The 23044-nt window shown below is 48.0% G+C and overlaps 1 protein-coding gene across 1 annotated transcript in view; it reads right to left on the bottom strand.

The window, feature by feature from the left end:
• Positions 1-4399: 4399 nt before the first annotated feature.
• LOC139405547 (unconventional myosin-X-like) overlaps positions 4400-23044 on the bottom strand; it is a 252096-nt gene continuing 233451 nt past the window's right edge. The window contains exons 29-40 of the mRNA XM_071147963.1: positions 21577-21765; positions 21133-21290; positions 20822-20945; positions 20139-20436; positions 13228-13435; positions 12123-12259; positions 11328-11451; positions 10858-11028; positions 10504-10638; positions 7583-7744; positions 5780-5971; positions 4400-4860 (exon numbers count right to left, since the gene is read on the bottom strand). Of these exons, the coding sequence (XP_071004064.1) occupies positions 4756-4860; positions 5780-5971; positions 7583-7744; positions 10504-10638; positions 10858-11028; positions 11328-11451; positions 12123-12259; positions 13228-13435; positions 20139-20436; positions 20822-20945; positions 21133-21290; positions 21577-21765 (2003 nt within the window). The 3' untranslated portion in view covers positions 4400-4755. The remainder of the gene's footprint in view (positions 4861-5779; positions 5972-7582; positions 7745-10503; positions 10639-10857; positions 11029-11327; positions 11452-12122; positions 12260-13227; positions 13436-20138; positions 20437-20821; positions 20946-21132; positions 21291-21576; positions 21766-23044) is intronic.

Consider the following 23044-nt stretch of genomic DNA (forward strand, 5'->3'; position numbering starts at 1 on the left):
GGGCGGCATCCCTAATGGCACCCTATTCTCTATAGGTCCCGGTCTAAAGTAGTGCACTATATAGGGACTAGGGTGCCATTTGGAACATGTCAAAAGTAGTGCACTATATAAGGAATAGGGTGCCAATTCAGACGCACACACAGAGAGCTGAGAAACAGCCTGTGTCTGCTTATAGTACTGACCCTCTCATCCTGACTATTAGAATTACACACAGTAAATACCCCAGCCTCCCATTGTCTTCCATCAGATAGCACGTGGATTCCGCCTGCACTGATCCGTCTTGTATCTCGCAAAGGATCATGGGATAGATCAAAAGAAGCCCGGCTAGAACGGGCTGTCACGACGTTAGAACATATATTACCTAGGAGACATCATTCGCTGAACCTCATTCCTGCCTCAGAACTGTCTGAATTCAGCTATGGTAAAACCACAAATACAGTATGTCAATAATGTTGATGTTTTTTGGTGAGGAAGTCTTAGTCGCCCCATTTTTACAGCTAGCAAATTATTATTGTGCTTCAATGAGCAGAATTTCTGAAGTTTGACAATGGGCACGAAAGCATACATTTGTCCAACAGCTGAGCCAGTCCCTGAAATCATCTGGACTGAAACGACACTACTAACCAACCAGCTACCTTCTTAGTGCTGCACACACAATGGTGAATCTTCCAACGAAAGATAGCTAGCAAGCTACTGTAGCTAGTAGTGCTAATGCTTCCATTATTATGAGTTTTCATGAAGCAGGAGCCTCTCGAGTCAGCTGACCCAACAATACGATCCGGAGAAACATGCTGATCTGTGGACTGATTTTTGTTAACAGCTACTTCCTATTCATTGTGGGGCTGCATGTCTACAACTCCAGGGTCATTTAAACAGGCTAAGCAAGCTTGTATATGTCAGTGACGGAAGAGCTAGCTGACTAGCTAGCTAACTATGTCAGTAAGCTAGCGAGCTACAACAGATAGCAACATAGCTGATCAAGTCACTGCCTGGCGACCAACGGTCCTGCCACAGAATTTGAGCAGAAGGTTTGTTTTTATTTTCTCACAATTGCAAACCATTAAATCACTGTCACAACGTTTTTAATAATTTAGCTAGCTAGTTATTTTGCCTATTTCACAGAGAATCATAGGAGAGCGCTGTGATGTAAAAAATAAAATAATAATAAGGGACTATGTTTTAATTTGTTGAATGGCGGATGCTCAATATTCAAATTTGAATATGAGTTCCACGTCCTACAAGACCGGTTGAGGTACAAGCATCGCGGAGGAGTGACCCCATCTGACGTGAGACAATGTCACCCTCCCTCCCTCCCATAAAGACCCAAATAACAATTCATCCTTCAGTAACAGAAGTACCAAGCGATGTCCTGCTTGTCTCATCAAAACATCACGCTCTCATTAAACAACAGTTTCAGTCACAATCATTGAAAAGACAAAAAATAATAATAAATGATTTTCATAATAGAAAATATAACCGTTTAAATTATTTAAAATACTGGAGACTAAATTCTATAATCATGGTTTACAGAAATAAGCACATGTTTATATTAACCACAGCCTTTGGTGTAAATAAACAATCTACATGTAGTAGTAGGAAGAAGCAACAGACTATATATTGGTTTGTTCTAGTCATATATATATATATATATATATATATATATATATATATATATATATATATATATATATATATTGGTTTGTTCTAGTCATATATAAAAGGCAAGTGTCATTTCACCAGATTTGAAACCATGTGGTTTAAACTCTGCTTCTCAGGCACTGGGTAGAATGGCAGCCTCGACCACCTGTGTTATAACTGATTATAACCACCAAGTTATTAACCCTGACATACACTTGTTTGGGGACGCCATTCCTGAAAGGCAAAACAATTACTTACAGTCCAAAGTAGTCGAATAACAACATGGATGGAAGCAGTGAAACTATTACTTACAGTCCAAAGTAGTCAAATAACAACATGGATGGAAGCAGTGAAACTATTTAAGGCATTAAAATGTAAAGAGGTTCAACTCTTTGGGTCTGTGGTCTGAAATTGGACTCATATTGCTCATCAAACCCGAGGGGGAAGTCTATAAACCTTATTTCCCTATTCTGTGGCATAGAGTAGCTACTAAACAGAGTATTGTAATGAGTAATGACTGCCCTGAGGATCAATAATGATCACATAGTATATCCTTAGAGAGACAAATCACTTCTTCTCATTATAAATATAGAATGGTATAGTTGTGTGCATCAACAACTCGTATGTTACAATAACAATAACACAATTGCAATGTCAAAATAAGACACAACCCGGGAGCTATAGTCAGGGAGGGCTTGACAGTGACACTTCTCAGTCAATATAAATCTCAGTCCATTGGAAAGGTATTTGAAATGCTCAAACTTGAAGCAAAAGGACATCTGACATGACGTGATACTTGATCGGTCCATACCATTGATAAAGTGATGTAAATAATGTCAGAAAATAACATGGTTGGTTATCTACTCTGTCGACAGCTAGAGAAAAGCTATATGTAATGGTTGAGGGAAAGCAGGTAGACATTTTAATTAGACATTCTAGAATGTTCTGGTAAAGAGGTCAATGGAATGCAGACAGGGGGGCGGGGGGATTGAAGGACAACGCTGGATTGGTGCACATTCAAACACATCTGATCTAACAAAGTGAATATTTGCCAAATCCGTCATAATTGATGTATTGCAATAGGCTCAAAATGTGGTAATTTAAGTCCGATTTGGATATATTTGGCTGTTTTCACTGCATAACATTTAGAAGTTGTCCCTTTTCAGATTTAGAAGAAGTGACTGCTAAATAGTAACTCCCATTCGTATAAGCTGGTAGCATAGCTAGCATACAGAAATTGGTAGTGGTAGTCAAAGTAGTTTTCAACTTTAACGCAGCTGATTGGTGACGATGAAATGAACATGTATTGGGGTTGACATCAATACAAGCATTATACTTCGATTTCTACCTCAACAGAGTGTGAAATAATAGCCTAAACGTAGGCTAATGTTGCTGGGGGGCAATGAGGAGAATCTGGATCTTTCCCCCACGCGTTTCATTGACCTCTTTACCACATCTTTACCACATATATATGCAATGAGAGACTACGATTCCTTGTTGTCAATGGAGGTGAACAAGATATTGAGTAGTTGATAAACAGCCTTCAGTTATCCAGACATCTGGGTTGAGGAGAACAGTCCCTCTTGTCTTCAAAGAATTTTAGCATTGTAGTGTTAGCCTTTTAGCCTGTTAGCCTGGGGCGGTGGGAAGCCAACTGGACTGTGTCCTGTCCTGTGAGCCTTTTAGCCTGGGGCGGTGGGAAGCCAACTGGACTGTGTCCTGTCCTGTGAGCCTTTTAGGCTGTTAGCCTGGGGCGGTGGGAAGCCAACTGGACTGTGTCCTGTCCTGTGAGCCTTTTAGCCTGTTAGCCTGGGGCGGTGGGAAGCCAACTGGTCTGTGTCCTGTCCTGTGAGCCTTTTAACCTGTTAGCCTGGGGCGGTGGGAAGCCAACTGGTCTGTGTCCTGTCCTGTGAGCCTTTTAACCTGTTAGCCTGGGGCGGTGGGAAGCCAACTGGACTGTGTCCTGTCCTGTTAGCCTTTTAGCCTGTTAGCCTGGGGCGGTGGGAAGCCAACTGGACTGTGTCCTGTCCTGTTAGCCTTTTAGCCTGTTAGCCTGGGACGGTGGGAAGCCAACTGGACTGTGTCCTGTCCTGTGAGCCTTTTAACCTGTTAGCCTGGGACGGTGGGAAGTCAACTGGTCTGTGTCCTGTCCTGTCCTGTTAGCCTGCGGCGGTGGGAAGCCAACTGGACTGTGTCCTGTCCTGTTAGCCTGTTAGCCTGTTAGCCTGGGAGGGATGGTGGGAAGCCAACTGGACTGTGTCCTGTCCTGTTAGCCTGTTAGCCTGGGATGGTGGGAAGCCAACTGGACTGTCCTGTCCTATCCTGTTAGCCTGTTAGCCTTTTAGCCTGTTAGCCTGGGGCGGGGGAAGCAAGCTGGGCTGTGTCCTGTCCTATCCTGTTAGCCTTTTAGCCTGTTAGCCTGGGACGGTGGGAAGCCAACTGGACTGTGTTCTGTCCTATCCTGTTAGCCTTTTAGCCTGTTAGCCTGTGGCAGTGGGAAGTCAACTGGTCTGTGTCCTGTCCTGTTAGCCTGGGGCAGTGGGAAGTCAACTGGTCTGTGTCCTATCCTGTTAGCCTGGGGCAGTGGGAAGTCAACTGGTCTGTGTCCTATCCTGTTAGCCTGGGGCAGTGGGAGGTCAACTGGTCTGTGTCCTGTCCTGTTAGCCTGTGACAGTGGGAAGTCAACTGGTCTGTGTCCTGTCCTGTTAGCCTGGGGCAGTGGGAAGTCAACTGGTCTGTGTCCTATCCTGTTAGCCTGGGGCAGTGGGAAGTCAACTGGTCTGTGTCCTGTCCTGTTAGCCTGGGGCAGTGGGAGGTCAACTGGTCTGTTTCCTGTCCTGTTAGCCTGGGGCAGTGGGAAGTCAACTGGTCTGTGTCCTGTCCTGTTAGCCTGGGGCAGTGGGAAGTCAACTGGTCTGTGTCCTGTCCTGTTAGCCTGGGGCAGTGGGAAGTCAACTGGTCTGTGTCCTGTCCTGTTAGCCTGGGGCGGTGGGAAGTCAACTGGTCTGTGTCCTGTCCTGTTAGCCTGGGGCCGTGGGAAGTCAACTGGTCTGTGTCCTGTCCTGTTAGCCTGGGGCGGTGGGAAGCAAGCTGGGCTGTGTCCTGTCCTGTCCCTAGTCACCTGATCCAGTTGGTTCCGTAGCTGGACACAGATCTGACACTGCATCTCTTCTTCACTATCATGTTGATGTAGGCTTTCATGATCTTGGTGATCTCTCCAACCTGAAACAACACAGAGGATACAGTTTTAACAGCAGGGAAAACGGCGTACCGAGGCCCATTATCAGCAACCATCACTCCTGTGTTCCAATGGCACGTTGTGTTAGCTAATCCAAGTTTATCATTTTAAAAAGGCTAATTGATCATTAGAAAACCCTTTTGCAATTATGTTAGCACAGCTGAAAACTGTTGTTCTGATTAAAGAAGCAATAAAACTGGCCTTCTTTAGACTAGTTGAGTATCTGGAGCATCAGCATTCGTGGGTTCGATTACAGGCTCAAAATGGACAGAAACAAAGAACTTTCTTCTGAAACTCGTCAGTCTATTCTTGTTCTCAGAAATAAAGGCTATTCCATGCAAGACATTTTCAAGACACTGAAGATCTCGTACAATGCTGTGTACTACTCCCTTCACAGAACAGCGCAAACTGGCTTGGATTAGCTAACACAACGTGCCATTAGAACACAGTAGTAGTGATGGTTGCTGATAATGGGCCTCTGTACGCCTAGGCAGATATTCCATTAAAAATCTGCCGTTTCCAGCTACAATAGTCATTTACAACATTAACAATGTCTACACTGTATTTCGAATCAATTTTATGTTATTTTAATAAACAAAACATTTTGCTTTTCTTTCAAAAACAAGGACATTTCTAAGTGACCCCAAACTTTTTGAAGCATCATAACAGCCACACAAGGCCTTGTTGGTTGACGTTCTGAAAGGCTAGCCTGGGGTACCAGTCTACTTGCTATCATGTAAACTCCCTGTCATTCATTGTCTAGACAAACATCTTGGCATGAGCATAAACAGACCTGGGACCAGGCTACTGAAAGGCTGCAAAGCATTTCTAATCTGGTGTTATACACAGACCTGGGACCAAGCTACTGCTTCTATAATGTTGTATTACGGTGTTATACTATACCAGAGGTGTCTCAAAGAACATCTCTCTGTCGTCCACTGTGATTTTATAAGTAGTGGCCTGGGGAGATCCGAAAAAGATGATGTGTTCGTAGGGGAACGTCTCCAGAGGTTTGGGTTCTCCTCTCTTGTAGACCGACACGTTCTCTGCACTCACACTCAGCCACAGGTCATGAGGAAAGCCTCCTTCTTTACACTGAGGAAACAGAGACATACAGCAGGTCAGATACAAAGTAAAAGGAATTAATGAATCAAATACCCTAGCCTTATTCACCACAGTATCATCCCTAGCCCTATTCACCACAGTATCATCCCTAGCCATATTCACCACAGTATCATCCCTAGCCCTATTCACCACAGTATCATCCCTAGCCCTATTCACCACAGTATCATCCCTAGCCCTATTCACCACAGTATCATCCCTAGCCCTATTCACCACAGTATCATCCCTAGCCCTATTCACCACAGTATCATCCCTAGCCTTATTCACCACAGTATCATCCTTAGCCCTATTCACCACAGTATCATCCCTAGCCTTATTCACCACAGTATCATCCCTAGCCCTATTCACCACAGTATCATCCCTAGCCCTATTCACCACAGTATCATCCCTAGCCCTATTCACCACAGTATCATCCCTAGCCCTATTTACCACAGTGTCATCCCTAGCCCTATTCACCACAGTATCATCCCTATCCACCACAGTATCCTCCCTAGCCCTATTCACCACAGTATCCTCCCTAGCCCTATTCACCACAGTATCATCCCTAGCCCTATTCACCACAGTATCATCCCTAGCCCTATTCACCACAGTATCATCCCTAGCCCTATTCACCACAGTGCCATCCCTAGCCCTATTCACCACAGTATCATCCCTATCCACCACAGTATCCTCCCTAGCCCTATTCACCACAGTATCCTCCCTAGCCCTATTCACCACAGTATCATCCCTAGCCCTATTCACCACAGTATCATCCCTATCCCTATTCACCACAGTATCCTCCCTAGCCCTATTCACCACAGTATCATCCCTAGCCCTATTCACCACAGTATCATCCCTAGCCCTATTCACCACAGTATCATCCCTAGCCTTATTCACCACAGTATCATCCCTAGCCTTATTCACCACAGTATCATCCCTAGCCCTATTCACCACAGTATCATCCCTAGCCCTATTCACCACAGTATCATCCCTAGCCTTATTTACCACAGTATCATCCCTAGCCCTATTCACCACAGTATCATCCCTAGCCCTATTCACCACAGTATCATCCCTAGCCCTATTCACCACAGTATCATCCCTAGCCTTATTCACCACAGTATCATCCCTAGCCCTATTCACCACAGTATCATCCCTAGCCCTATTCACCACAGTATCATCCCTAGCCCTATTCACCACAGTATCATCCCTAGCCCTATTCACCACAGTATCATCCCTAGCCCTATTCACCACAGTATCATCCCTAGCCCTATTCACCACAGTATCATCCCTAGCCCTATTCACCACAGTATCATCCCTAGCCCTATTCACCACAGTATCATCCCTATCCCTATTCACCACAGTATCCTCCCTAGCCCTATTCACCACAGTATCATCCCTAGCCCTATTCACCACAGTATCATCCCTAGCCCTATTCACCACAGTATCATCCCTATCCACCACAGTATCCTCCCTAGCCCTATTCACCACAGTATCATCCCTAGCCCTATTCACCACAGTATCATCCCTAGCCCTATTCAACACAGTATCATCCCTAGCCCTATTCACCACAGTATCATCACATTACACCTGTATGTATGTATTTACCTCCACGTCGAACAGTGTGGACCCATATCCAGGCCACTCCTTGATGATGTTCATGTATTTGAGCATGGCTGTGTGCTGGTCCAGTCCCTGGAGACGGGACCACTTCTCTAAGATGGAGGTTCTGGTGGCTGAGGTCTCCTCCTTCACCCACATCTCTAGCATCTGAACAAGAACCAGCCAAGACTTAGTACCTTGCTCAAGGGCATAACAACAGGCGACAATATCCAGGATGATGTCAGCAACCCTCTGGTTTCACTGACTACACCAGATGTTTCCAGTCGGAGCTGGGATTCGAACGGTTCTCTAAACTCCTCTAACCGCTAGGCTACCTGTTCCTCCTCTAACCGCTAGGCTACCTGTTCCTCCTCTAACCGCTAGGCTACCTGTTCCTCCTCTAACCGCTAGGCTACCTGTTCCTTCTCTAACCGCTAGGCTACCTGTTCCTCCTCTAACCGCTAGGCTACCTGTTCCTCCTCTAACCGCTAGGCTACATGTTCCTTCTCTAACCGCTAGGCTACCTGTTCCTCCTCTAACCGCTAGGCTACATGTTCCTCCTCTAACCGCTAGGCTACCTGTTCCTCCTCTAACCGCCGGGCTACCTGTTCCTCCTCTAACCGCTAGGCTACCTGTTCCTCCTCTAACCGCTAGGCTACCTGTTCCTCCTCTAACCGCTAGGCTACCTGTTCCTTCTCTAACCGCCGGGCTACCTGTTCCTCCTCTAACCGCCGGGCTACCTGTTCCTCCTCTAACCGCTAGGTTACCTGTTCCTCCTCTAACCGCTAGGTTACCTGTTCCTCCTCTAACCGCCGGGCTACCTGTTCCTCCTCTAACCGCCGGGCTACCTGTTCCTCCTCTAAGCGCTAGGCTACCTGTTCCTCCTCTAACCGCTAGGCTACCTGTTCCTCCTCTAACCGCTAGGCTACCTGTTCCTCCTCTAACCGCTAGGCTACCTGTTCCTTCTCTAACCGCTAGGCTACCTGTTCCTCCTCTAACCGCTAGGCTACCTGCTCCTCCTCTAACCGCTAGGCTACATGTTCCTTCTCTAACCGCTAGGCTACCTGTTCCTCCTCTAACCGCTAGGCTACCTGTTCCTTCTCTAACCGCTAGGCTACCTGTTCCTCCTCTAACCGCTAGGCTACCTGTTCCTCCTCTAACCGCTAGGCTACATGTTCCTCCTTTAACCGCTAGGCTACCTGTTCCTCCTCTAACCGCTAGGCTACATGTTCCTCCTCTAACCGCTAGGCTACCTGTTCCTCCTCTAACCGCCAGGCTACCTGTTCCTCCTCTAACCGCTAGGCTACCTGTTCCTCCTCTAACCGCTAGGCTACCTGTTCCTCCTCTAACCGCTAGGCTACCTGTTCCTTCTCTAACCGCCGGGCTACCTGTTCCTCCTCTAACCGCCAGGCTACCTGTTCCTCCTCTAACCGCTAGGTTACCTGTTCCTCCTCTAACCGCTAGGTTACCTGTTCCTCCTCTAACCGCCGGGCTACCTGTTCCTCCTCTAACCGCCGGGCTACCTGTTCCTCCTCTAAGCGCTAGGCTACCTGTTCCTCCTCTAACCGCTAGGCTACCTGTTCCTCCTCTAACCGCTAGGCTACCTGTTCCTCCTCTAAGCGCTAGGCTACCTGTTCCTCCTCTAACCGCTAGGCTACCTGTTCCTTCTCTAACCGCTAGGCTACCTTATCCTCCTCTAACCGCTAGGCTACCTTATCCTCCTCTAACCGCTAGGCTACCTGTTCCTTCTCTAACCGCTAGGCTACCTTATCCTCCTCTAACCGCTAGGCTACCTGTTCCTCCTCTAACCGCTAGGCTACCTGTTCCTCCTCTAACCGCTAGGCTACCTGTTCCTGCTCTAACCGCTAGGCTACCTGTTCTTTCTCTAACCGCTAGGATACCTGTTCCTCCTCTAACCGCTAGGCTACCTGTTCCTCCTCTAACCGCTAGGCTACCTGTTCCTGGCCTAACCGCCGGGCTACCTGTTCCTCCTCTAAGCGCTAGGCTACCTGTTCCTCCTCTAACCGCTAGGCTACCTGTTCCTCCTCTAACCGCTAGGCTACCTGTTCCTCCTCTAAGCGCTAGGCTACCTGTTCCTCCTCTAACCGCTAGGCTACCTGTTCCTTCTCTAACCGCTAGGCTACCTTATCCTCCTCTAACCGCTAGGCTACCTTATCCTCCTCTAACCGCTAGGCTACCTGTTCCTTCTCTAACCGCTAGGCTACCTTATCCTCCTCTAACCGCTAGGCTACCTGTTCCTCCTCTAACCGCTAGGCTACCTGTTCCTCCTCTAACCGCTAGGCTACCTGTTCCTCCTCTAACCGCTAGGCTACCTGTTCCTCCTCTAAGCGCTAGGCTACCTGTTCCTCCTCTAACCGCTAGGCTACCTGTTCCTTCTCTAACCGCTAGGCTACCTTATCCTCCTCTAACCGCTAGGCTACCTTATCCTCCTCTAACCGCTAGGCTACCTGTTCCTTCTCTAACCGCTAGGCTACCTTATCCTCCTCTAACCGCTAGGCTACCTGTTCCTCCTCTAACCGCTAGGCTACCTGTTCCTCCTCTAACCGCTAGGCTACCTGTTCCTTCTCTAACCGCTAGGCTACATGTTCCTCCTCTAACCGCTAGGCTACCTGTTCCTTCTCTAACCGCTAGGCTACCTGTTCCTTCTCTAACCGCTAGGTTACCTGTTCCTCCTCTAACCGCTAGGCTACCTGTTCCTCCTCTAACCGCTAGGCTACCTGTTCCTCCTCTAACCGCTAGGCTACCTGTTCCTTCTCTAACCGCTAGGCTACCTGTTCTTTCTCTAACCGCTAGGATACCTGTTCCTCCTCTAACCGCTAGGCTACCTGTTCCTCCTCTAACCGCTAGGCTACCTGTTCCTGGCCTAACCGCTAGGCTACCTGTTCCTCCTCTAACCGCTAGGCTACCTGTTCCTCCTCCATCTTCTGTTTCTTCATGGAGCCCGTCTTCAGCCCGCTGCGGCGCAGGGTCCCGTCCAGGAAGCTGGTCCGCCTCCGCTCCAGGGTGTGGCCCCCTGACCCCGTCCCGCCGGCCGCGCCCACCTATACAAAATAATACACTTAGTCCACCAAAGCAAAACAATACACTTTTTTGTCCATTTGTTACAGTGAACACCGGAAATGTGGAACTTCCTCAGTTGTCAACCTCCCCAAATAGCACTCAGACACAGACACGCAATGCACGCACGCACACACACACACACACTCGCACACAAAGGGTCAAGCCGCAGAGCAGCACCCCCTGGATGGAGCGTTACCTACCTTGGTGAAGTGCAGGATGCGTGCGCGGAGCCTGCCTACAGGGTAGACGGTGTCCAGAGACCAGCTGACCCGGGCCTTGTCTCCGTGGAGGAACTGGAGCCTGAGAGCGGCCAGGTGCTGCAGGGTGTCTTCTGGGGCAGGGAGGTGACCGCTGGTCAGAGACTCATGAGCCTGGAGGAGACATGTATATTACAACATTACATTTACATGAACATTAAATTATATTTACATGACATTACATTTATATTATCAATAAAATACATTAATATATTACTTTGACATTATCATTAAAATAAATTTACATTTAGATCCAGGTATTCTGGCGCTGTAGGGTAGCGCCCGAAGTACCTCTTCTTATCAACTATATGCAACATTTTATTCTGTATTTCTCTATCCAGGTGTTGGCACTGTATTTCTCTATCCAAGGGCTGTCTAATAATAGCAAAATGGCAGACCAGGAAGTAACTGACCTGTTCGAACATGAAAGCGAACTCCACCCCTTCCTTGGGCATGCTCTCTACATCCAGGAAACAGTAGAGTTTGAAGTAGAGCTTCCACTGTCCCTCCTCCTCTACTTCCTCACTGCCTGACAGCCTGGAAATTAGTCAATCAAGAAAAAACAACAACAACCAATTAATCAGCCAATCAATCAACCAACCAACCAATTAATCAGCCAATCAATCAACCAACCAACCAATGTCAAACATTTTTCTCAGCAAATGTACAGTAATAAACTCAAGAAGTGTGTGAGTCAGAGATGAGAGCTACATTATTTAATCATGTATGTGTCATGCTGATATCTCTCTGTGGGTAGTTATGATATCTTTGAGCTGTCTTGCTAACACCACAACAGCGTGACAATGATCATAGGAGTTGGCAAGAAACGCATATAAGGCTCTCCCTAGCCCTCCCTTTGACAAATATGACCATAACTCTATCTTCCTGATTCCTGCTTACAAGCAAAAACTCAAACAGGAAGTACCAGTGATGTGCTCAATATGGAAGTGGTCTGATGACACGGATGCTAAGCTACAGGACTGTTTACCTGGCACAGACTGGAATATGAGGCGTATACCACATCAGTAACCAGTGGGGGGTGCTAAACTGACATATTGGTTTAATATGGTCGTACTGTGAATCATTTAGCTATTTGATTTGGAATTTTAGGACCCCTTAAGGTATAGAAAAAAAATAGTTTTGAATAACAAATTCATAAATGGCAAAAAAGGTCTATTCTCTGTGCATCTCTCCAGCTGAACTCTCACCTCTCAAACTTGGCGAGTACGTCAGCCACGATGACTCTGCTCTCCACAGCCCGGTCCGTAGTGGTGTTGTGTTGAAACAGGGAAAACATGTTTCTACTGTCCTCCATGGCCAGGCCTCGGATCAACTTCTCCACCACCTGGGGACAGAGGGACAGAGGGACATTACCACATCTGACTGAACCTCACCACCTGGGGACAGAGGGACAGAGGGACATTAACACATCTGACTGAACCTCACCACCTGGGGACAGAGGGACATTAACACATCTGACTAAACCTCACCACCTGGGGACAGAGGGACAGAGGGACATTAACACATCTGACTGAACCTCACCACCTGGGGACAGAGGGACATTAACACATCTGACTGAACCTCACCACCTGGGGACAGAGGGACAGAAGGACATTACCACATCTGACTGAACCTCACCACCTGGGGACAGAGGGACATTAACACATCTGACTGAACCTCACCACCTGGGGACAGGCAGGACAGAGGGACATTAACACATCTGACTGAACCTCACCACCTGGGGACAGAGGGACATTAACACATCTGACTGAACCTCACCACCTGGGGACAGGCAGGACAGAGGGACATTAACACATCTGACTAAACCTCACCACCCGGGGACAGAGGGACATTAACACATCTGACTAAACCTCACGACCTGGGGACAGAGGGACATTAACACATCTGACTAAACCTCACCACCCGGGGACAGAGGGACATTAACACATCTGACTAAACCTCACGACCTGGGGACAGAGGGACATTAACACATCTGACTAAACCTCACCACCCGGGGACAGGCAGGACGGAGGGACATTAACACATCTGACTAAACCTCACCACCCGGGGACAGAGGGACATTAACACATCTGACTAAACCTCACCACCCGGGGACAGAGGGACATTAACACATCTGACTAAACCTCACCACCTGAGGACAGAGGGACATTAACACATCTGTATATACTGTATTTTACAGCTCCTACTCCTTGTGGAAAACATACTTTTTCTAGTATAATCCACAGAACTGGACATAGGACAGGACAGCGTAGTTGAGATGTGGACATGTCAGAGCAACGCAGCATTCGTTACCTCTCCAGCAGTGGTGTGTGAGTTGATGGAGATCTTGCAGGATCCTCCTCCGTGGCAGTAGACCGTAGTAGTCATTTCCTGCCTGGTCAGTAAGGCTACGATCTCCTCCTGAGACGGTACAAAGTCCCTGACCTTGGTCCTCTTCAGAGACTCGCCTATGAAATGGGCAAACATGTCCACCTCTGTTCCAGGAAACTGCTCCTTCACCCTGGAGAAGAACAGACAGAGGGTCACTGAGGTGTAGAGGAGGAGCAAATCAACGTTACTGATGTCATACTGTCCAGTTTACCCATCCACAAATCAATCACAGAACATATGGCTATTTATACCACAAGCTATAGGGAGGGAACACATTCTGCTGACTAGGAGCTATAGGAAGGGAACACATTCTGCTGACTAGGAGCTATAGGAAGGGAACACATTCTGCTGACTAGGAGCTATAGGAAGGGAACACATTCTGCTGACTAGGAGCTATAGGAAGGGAACACATTCTGCTTCCTATAAGCTATAGGAAGGGAACACATTCTGCTGACTAGAAGCTATAGGGAGGGAACACATTCTGCTGACTAGGAGCTATAGGAAGGGAACACATTCTGCTGACTAGGAGCTATAGGGAGGGAACACATTCTGCTGACTAGGAGCTATAGGAAGGGAACACATTCTGCTGACTAGGAGCTATAGGGAGGGAACACATTCTGCTGACTAGGAGCTATAGGAAGGGAACACATTCTGCTGACTAGAAGCTATAGGAAGGGAACACATTCTGCTGACTAGGAGCTATAGGAAGGGAACACATTCTGCTGACTAGGAGCTATAGGGAGGGAACACATTCTGCTGACTAGGAGCTATAGGAAGGGAACACATTCTGCTGACTAGGAGCTATAGGGAGGGAACACATTCTGCTTCCTATAAGCTATAGGGAGGGAACACATTCTGCTGACTAGGAGCTATAGGGAGGGAACACATTCTGCTGACTAGAAGCTATAGGAAGGGAACACATTCTGCTGACTAGGAGCTATAGGGAGGGAACACATTCTGCTGACTAGGAGCTATAGGAAGGGAACACATTCTGCTGACTAGAAGCTATAGGAAGGGAACACATTCTGCTGACTAGGAGCTATAGGGAGGGAACACATTCTGCTGACTAGGAGCTATAGGAAGGGAACACATTCTGCTGACTAGAAGCTATAGGAAGGGAACACATTCTGCTGACTAGGAGCTATAGGGAGGGAACACATTCTGCTGACTAGGAGCTATAGGGAGGGAACACATTCTGCTGGCTAGAAGCTATAGGAAGGGAACACATTCTGCTGACTAGAAGCTATAGGGAGGGAACACATTCTGCTGACTAGAAGCTATACGAAGGGGACACATTCTGCATGCGGCTCAGCATCTTTCCAAGGACTCAGGAAAGGAGCATGACTGAAGGAGGGGTGGTGAGTGTAGCGTTCAGTCTGGTTCTAGAAGAGTCTTGCCTTCTAAAGGAGGAGCGTGACTGAAGGACAGGGGTGGAGTAGGACAAGAATTTGGCCCTGGCATTTTAACCACACCAGCCCACATCACTGCGTGTGCTGCCAATTCACCAAGCCCCACTTTCATTTTACCAGCTCATGTTTAAAACAAATACAATATATGAAAACAGCATTGAGTTATTGACAGAGCCTTGTTCTGTTCAATGGTCTCTACCTAGATAGTAGTCGAAATACACCAATCCATGTTGTTAACTTAGAAAGAAAACAAGATAAAAATTGCCGACACCATTCAAACCAATAAGGGTTCGGAACTTTAAAGTCAATTATCTCAGAATCATATTTTTGCAGATAGAACCTTCTACTTCCAAGCTCACGGACTGCCAAAATGGTTCCTAAGTTAATAAAACAATAACACATCTGGTGATGGTTAATTAACCAATGACCATTTATATTATAAGCATTTCGCTGCACCTGCGGTCCCCATCTGCAAAATATGTGTACGAGACCAATAACATTTGATTTGATCCCATCATGCTTAGGGTCGTGTATGAAAATGCCCAGTTGTACATTATTTTGGCTAGAAGAAAATATCTCAGTAACTTTTAAAAGAGGGGTCTCAAAGAAGCATATGGTGTTTTAAATTGTGTGTGTGTGTGTGTGTGTGTGTGTGTCTCAGTCACCAGATCTCGACAACAGTGGTAGGCCTGATCACAGACAATGATGAGACAGCCTATAGGAAGGAGGTCAGAGACCTGGCAGTGTGTTGCCAGGACAACAACCACTCCCTCAACATGAATAAGAAAGGAGCTGATCGTGGACGACAGGAAATGGAGGACCGAGCCACGCCCCCATTCTCATCGACAGGGCTGTAGTGGAGCAGGTTGAAAGCTTTACGTTCCTTGGTGTCCACATCACCAACAAACTAACATGGTCCAAACACACCAAGACAGTTGTGAAGAGGGCACAACAAAACCTATTCCCCCTCAGGAGACTGAAAAGATTTGGCATGGGTCCTCAGATCCTCAAAAGGTTCTACAGCTGCACCATCGAGAGCATCCTGACTGGTTGCATCACCGCCTGGTACAGTAACTGCTCGGCATCCAACCGCAAGTCGCTACAGAGGGTAGTGTGTACGGCCCAGTACATCACTGGGGCCAAGCTTCCTGTCATCCAGGACCTCTATACCAGGCGGTGTCAGAGGAAGGCCCTACAAATGGTCAAAGTCACCCCAAGTCATAGACTGTTCTCTCTGCTACCGCACAGCAAGCGGTACCGGAGCACCAAGTCTGTATACTACTACCAGTTGTAAACTACTACCAGTTGTAAACCAGTTGTAGGCTACTACCAGTTGTAAACCAGTTGTAGGCTACTACCAGTTGTAAACCAGTTGTAAACTACTACCAGTTGTAAACAAATGAAGTTGTAAACTACTATCAGTTGTAAACCAGTTGTAGGCTACAACCAGTTGTAAACTATTACCAGTTGTAAACTACTACCAGTTGTAAACCAGTTGTAGGCTACTACCAGTTGTAAGCTACTACCAGTTGTAAACTACTACCAGTTGTAAACTACTAAAGTTGTAAACTACTACCAGTTGTAGGCTACTACCAGTTGTAAACTACTACCAGTTGTAAACCAGTTGTAGGCTACTACCAGTTGTAAACTACTATCAGTTGTAAACTAGTACCAGATGTAAACTACTGAAGTTGTAAACCACTGAAGTTGTAAACTATTACCCATGATACCTATAGGCCAGTTCTCATTTTGCACGTGCGCCACTCCATATCTCAAAGTCATATAAAATATATTGGTTTTAAAATAGTTGCTATTGAAAAGGGAAAGGGAAAGGAAAGGGAAGGGAAAGGGGAAGGAAAGGGGAAGGAAAGGGAGGGAAAGGGAGGGAAAGGGAGGGAAAGGGGAAGGAAAGGGAAAGGGAAAGGGGAAGGAAAGGAAGGGGAAAGGAAAGGGAAAGGGAAAGGGGAAGGAAAGGAAGGGGAAGGGGAAGGGAAAGGGGAAGGGGAAGGAAGGGGAAAGGAAGGGGAAGGGGAAGGGAAAGGGGAAGGAAAGGGAAAGGAAGGGGAAGGGGAAGGGAACGGGAAAGGAAAGGGAAGGGAAAGGAAGGGGAAGGGAAAGGGGAAGGGAAAGGAAAGGGAAGGAAAGGGAAGGGAAATGAAAAGGGAAGGGGAAGGAAAGGGAGGGAAAGGGAAGGGAAGGGAAAGGAAAAGGGGAAGGAAAGGAGAAGGGGAAGGAAAGGGAAGGAAAAGGAAGGGAAGGGAAAGGAGAAGGGGAAGGAAAGGGAAGGAAAAGGAAGGGAAGGGAAAGGGGAAGGGAAGGGAAAGGGAGGGAAAGGAAGGGGAAGGGAAGGGAAGGGAAGAGAAAGGAAAGGAAAGGAAAGGGAAGGGAAAGGAAGGGGAAGGGAAAGGAAAGGAAAGGGAAGGGAAAGGAAAGGAAAGGAAAGGAAAGGGAAAGGGGAAGGAAAGGGAGGGAAAGGGAAGGGAAAGGAAAGGAAAGGGAAAGGGAAAGGAAAGGGAAAGGAAGGGGAAGGGAAAGGGGAAGGGAAAGGAAAGGGAAAGGAAAGGGAAAGGGAAGGGAAAGGAAAGGAAAGGGAAAGGGGAAGGAAAGGGAAAGGAAGGGGAAGGGAAAGGGGAAGGGAAAGGGGAAGGGAAAGGAAGGGGAAGGGAAAGGGGAAGGGAATGGAAAGGGAAAGGAAGGGGGAGGGAAGGGAAGGGAAAGGGAAAGGAAAGGGAAGGAAAAGGGAAAGGGGAAGGGGAAGGGAAGGGGAAAGGAAATGGAAGGGAAAGGAAGGGGAAGGGAAAGGGAAAGGAAAGGGAAGGGAAAGGGGAAGGGAAGGGGAAGGAAAGGGGAAGGGAAGGGAAGGGAAGGGAAAAGGAAATGGAAGGGAAAGGAAGGGGAAGGGAAAGGGGAAGGAAAGGGAAGGGAAGGAAAGGGAAAGGGGAAGGGAAGGGAAAGGGGAAGGAAAGGGAAGGGAAAGGGGAAGGGGAAGGGAAGGGAAAGGAAAGGGAAGGGAAAGGGAAGGGAAAGGAAAGGGAGGGAAAGGGAAGGGAAAGGGAAAGGGAAAGGGGAAGGGAAGGGGAAGGGAAAGGAAAGGAAAGGAAAGGGAAAGGGAAAGGGAAGAGGAAGGGAAAGGAAAGGAAAGGGAAGGGAAAGGGAAAGGGAAGGGAAAGGAAAGGAAAGGAAAGGGAAGGGAAAGGAAAGGGAAAGGGAAGGGAAGGGAAAGGGGAGGGGAAGGGAAAGGAAAGGAAAGGGAAAGGGAAAGGGAAGGGAAGGGAAAGGGGAGGGGAAGGGAAAGGAAAGGAAAGGGAAAGGAAAGGGAAAGGGAAAGGGGAAGGGAAGGGGAAGGGGAAGGAAAGGAAAGGGAAAGGGGAAGGGGAAGGGAAGGGAAGGGAAAGGGGAAGGGAAGGGGAAGGAAAGGGAAAGGAAAGGGAGGGAAAGGGAAGGGAAAGGAAAGGGAAAGGGGAAGGGAAGGGGAAGGGGAAGGAAAGGAAAGGGAAAGGGGAAGGGGAAGGGGAAGGGAAGGGAAAGGAAAGGGGAAGGAAAGGGAAAGGAAAGGGAAAGGGGAAGGGAAGGGGAAGGAAAGGCAAGGGAAAGGGGAAGGGGAAGGGAAGGGAAGGGAAAGGGGAAGGGAAGGGGAAGGGAAGGGAAGGGAAAGGGGAGGGGAAGGGGAAGGAAAGGGAAAGGGGAAGGGAAGGGGAAGGAAAGGGAAAGGAAAGGGAGGGAAAGGGGAAAGGGAAGGGAAAGGAAAGGGAGGGAAAGGAAAGGGAAAGGAAAGGGGAAGGGGAAGGGGAAGGAAAGGAAAGGGAAGGGAAGGGGAAGGAAAGGGAAAGGGGAAGGGAAGGGGAAGGAAAGGGAAAGGAAAGGGAGGGAAATGGAAGGGAAAGGAAAGGGAAAGGGGAAGGGAAGGGGAAGGGAAGGAAAGGAAAGGGAAAGGGGAAGGGGAAGGGAAGGGAAAGGAAAGGAAAGGGGAAGGGAAGGGGAAGGAAAGGGGAAGGGAAGGGGAAGGAAAGGGAAAGGGGAAGGAAAGGGGAAGGGGAAGGAAAGGGAAGGGAAAGGAAAGGAAAGGGGAAGGGAAGGGGAAGGAAAGGAAAGGGAAGGGGAAGGAAAGGGAGGGAGGGGAAGGGAAAGGGGAAGGAAAGGGAAAGGGAAAGGGAAAGGGAAAGGGAAAGGGGAAGGGAAAGGGGAAGGGAAGGGAAGGGAAGAGAAAGGGAAGGGAAGGGAAGAGAAAGGAAAGGGAAGGGAAGGGAAGGGAAGGGGAGGGAAAGGGAAAGGGAAAGGGAAAGGGAAGGGAAAGGGGAAGGGGAAGGGGAAGGGAAAGGGGAAGGGGAGGGGAAGGGGAAGGGGAGGGAAGAGAAAGGGAAGGGAAGGGAAGGGAAGGGAAGAGAAAGGGAAGGGAAGGGAAGGGAAGAGAAAGGGAAGGGAAGGGAAGAGAAAGGGAAGGGAAGGGAAGAGAAAGGAAAGGGAAGGGAAGGGAAGGGGAGGGAAAGGGAAAGGGAAAGGGAAGGGAAAGGGAAAGGGGAAGGGGAGGGAAGGGAAGAGAAAGGGAAGGGAAGGGAAGAGAAAGGGAAGGGAAGGGAAGAGAAAGGAAAGGGAAGGGAAGGGAAGGGAAGGGGAGGGAAAGGGAAAGGGAAGGGAAGGGAAGGGGAGGGAAAGGGAAAGGGAAGGGAAAGGGGAAGGGAAGGGGAAGGGGAAGGGGAAGGGGAAGGGAAAGGGAAAGGGAAAGGGGAAGGGGAGGGAAGAGAAAGGGAAGGGAAGGGAAGGGAAGGGAAGGGAAGAGAAATGGAAGGGAAGGGAAGGGAAGAGAAAGGAAGAGAAAGGAAAGGGAAGGGAAGGGAAGGGAAGGGAAGGGAAGAGAAAGGAAAGGAAAGGAAAGGAAAGGGAAGGGAAGGGAAGGGAAGGGGAGGGAAAGGGAAAGGGAAAGGGAAGGGAAGGGGAAAGGGAGGGAAGGGAAGAGAAAGGGAAGGGAAGGGAAGGGAAGAGAAAGGGAAGGGAAGGGAAGGGAAGAGAAAGGGAAGGGAAGGGAAGGGAAGGGAAGGGGAGGGGAAGGGAAGAGAAGGGAAAGGAAAGGGAAGGGAAGGGAAGGGAAGAGAAAGGGAAAGGAAAGGAAAGGAAAGGGAAGGGGGAAGGGAAGGGAAGAGAAAGGGAAAGGAAAGGAAAGGGGAAGGGAAGGGAAGAGAAAGGGAAAGGAAAGGAAAGGAAAGGGAAGGGGGAAGGGGAGGGAAGGGCAGGGGAAAGGGGGATACCTAGTCAGTTGACAAACTGAATGCCTTCAACTGAAATCTGTCTTCCGCAACCTGAATATAGAGAGTTGAGAAAAATATTTACACCTACAGAAAGCTGAAACCCTCCTCTCTTCAACAAGGACAAGGGGACGAAGCTTACAAAGCTGTTTTCCCATCAATTGCATTTTGAAGGTAAAAGTACCTTTTGAGGTGGAACTTGAGGTAGCGCAGGATGCCCCGGCTGGGCAGGAAGGTACAGCTCATACAGGTGAGGAGGTGCCAGTGGGCACAATTGGCCGAGCTGTTGGGCTGTGGCACATGATTGGTCTGCTTGATGAGCTGACAGTAGACCTCGTCTCGGAGCAGGCGCAGGTCGTGGCAGGTCTGGAGGATGCCCTGGATGATCGGGACCGGATCAGACACAGCCTCCATCTCCTGTAGAGAGTTGAAGATCTTCACTGCCTCGTCCTGCAGGCTGGCATAACCCTTCTCCTTTTGGACTGGGGGTAGGGAGAGGGGGAGAGCAAGAGAGAGAGAGAGAGAGAGAGAGAGAGAGAGAGAGAGAGAGAGAGAGAGAGAGAGAGAGAGATAGAGACAGAAAGAGAGAGAGAGAGAGTGAATGAGAGAGAGAGAGAGAGAGAGAGAGAGAGAGAGAGAGAGAGAGAGTGAATGAGAGAGAGAGAGAGAGTGAATGAGAAAGGGAGAGTTATGGTGGTCACTGCTTTATGCATTTCATTCCTAGCAAAATGGTTAATACAACTGTTGTCAAATACATGAGACCCTTTGCTCCACTAGGAGTTAAAATAAGTAAATCAAGTCCTTGCAGTGTAAAATATAAACTAGCTGTAATAAGTCCCTCCAGGGTCTTATAGGTGAACAACTCACGGTGGATGTTGACCTCCCCGTAAGGCAGAGGCAGCAGGGGGGAGTGGAGGGGGTGCTGGGTATATCTGAGGATAGGGTTCCTCCAGTACGTCTGTTCTACAGCCTCCACGTTCATACTGCTCTCCTGGGGGGAAAGGTCAGGGGTTAAAGGTCAGAGGTCAGAGGAATGTCTCAAGTTCTTTCATCATCACTAGCATCTCCTGAGCCTGGTCTCTATGTAGACAACAATATAACAATGGCTGATTGAGATCACAAACAGATCTGACATAAAATGACCACATCTCAGTATGCAGGCTGGTGATTGGCTGTACCTTGATGTCCCTGATGAGTTGCTGTGTGGGTGTCTCTATGGGAACCTTGCTGTCGACAGCCCCCTGTATGGCCGACGCCCAGCGCATTGCCTCGTTCAGTAGTTTGGTGTAGAGGTGGTACGAGTGTTTACGGCCGTGGACGATAATGTTCCAGTAACCTGAAGGGGGGGGGGGGGGGGGGGCAGGAAGGAAGGAAGGAAGTTTAAGAACGTAGAAAAGTCTGGGGCTGCATCACAAAACAAATGGCCCCCTATTTCCTAGCTCACTATTTTGACACATACTGAGTGACTCAAGGAGCATTAAAGTAATATATATATATATATATATATATATACATGATATGGTAGACAGACACATTCTTGCTGGAATGCGTTAGCCTGGTCCCGGATGTGTTTGTGTTGTTTTGACAACATTGAACACTTCCTATTCTCAGTCTCTACCTACCGGTGTCCTTGAAGACCTTCTCGTCGGGCTGGACCACAGAGCAGAGACTGTTGAGGACCAGGGTCCCCAGCTTGGACACACTGCGCTCTGAAGACTTGTAGTAGTCCAGAGAGGTAGAGGTCAATACAAACCATCTCTTCTTCAGCTTCAGACTAGTGCTCTTAGCCCTTATCTCCTTGTGAAGCCAACCTGGGAAGAGAGAGAGAAGGACACTAAGGTCCAGTACTGAGAACAGACAACAAACTGACTGTATAAACAATTATAGAGTAAATTGGCAGATCTATTATAAGATAATCTTATTCAAAAGGATAACTCCACTTTATGCTCTAGTGGTGCCCAGTGTAACATCACCTTAAAGACACCATACAGGTACGCATGGATAAGAATGGACCCTGGTACGTATGGATAAGAATGGACCCAGGTACGTATGGATACAGGTAAGAATGGTGCATGTACTCCTGAGGTGCTGACCTGTTTCACCCTCTATAACCACTGTGATTATTATTTGGCCCTGCTGGTCATCTATAAACGTTTGAACATCTTGAAGAACGATCTGGCCTTAATGGCCATGTACTCTGATAATCTCCATCTGGCACAGAAGAGGACTGGCCACCCCTCATTGCCTGGTTCCTCTCTACCCAGTACAGCCAGAAGAGGACTGGCCACCCCTCAGAGCCTGGTTCCTCTCTACCCAGTACAGCCAGAAGAGGACTGGACACCCCTCAGAGCCTGGTTCCTCTCCACTCAGTACAGCCAGAAGAGGACTGGCCACCCCACATAGCCTGGTTCCTCTCTAGGTTTCTTCCTAGGTTCTGGCCTTTCTAGGGAGTTTTTCCTAGCCACCGTGCTTCTACACCTGCATTGCTTGCTGTTTGGGGTTTTAGGCTGGGTTTCTATACCTCACCTTTTTTTAAATTAAATTGCTAACTTTATTTATCTAGGCAAGTCAGTTAAGAACAAATTCTTATTTTCAATGACGGCCTAGGAACAGTGGGTTAACTGCCTGTTCAGGGGCAGAACGACAGATTTGTACCTTGTCAGCTTTAACCACTAGGCTACCTGCCACCCCATCTGCTGATGTAAAAAGGCTTTATAAATTCATTTGATTGATTGATTGAGTTACGTATGGACAAGAATAGATACAGGTATGTATGGGTATGAATGGATACAGGTATGTATGGGTATGAATGGATACAGGTATGTATGGATAAGAATGGATACAGCTATGTATGGGTATGAATGGATACAGGTATGTATGGGTATGAATGGATACAGGTATGTATGGGTATGAATGGATACAGGTATGTATGGGTATGAATGGATACAGGTATGTATGGATAAGAATGGATACAGCTATGTATGGGTATGAATGGATACAGGTATGTATGGGTATGAATGGATACAGGTATGTATGGGTATGAATGGATACAGGTATGTATGGGTATGAATGGATACAGGTATGAATGGG

Source organism: Oncorhynchus clarkii, chromosome 3 (assembly GCF_045791955.1).
Source record: "Oncorhynchus clarkii lewisi isolate Uvic-CL-2024 chromosome 3, UVic_Ocla_1.0, whole genome shotgun sequence".
Lineage (NCBI taxonomy): Eukaryota > Metazoa > Chordata > Actinopteri > Salmoniformes > Salmonidae > Oncorhynchus > Oncorhynchus clarkii.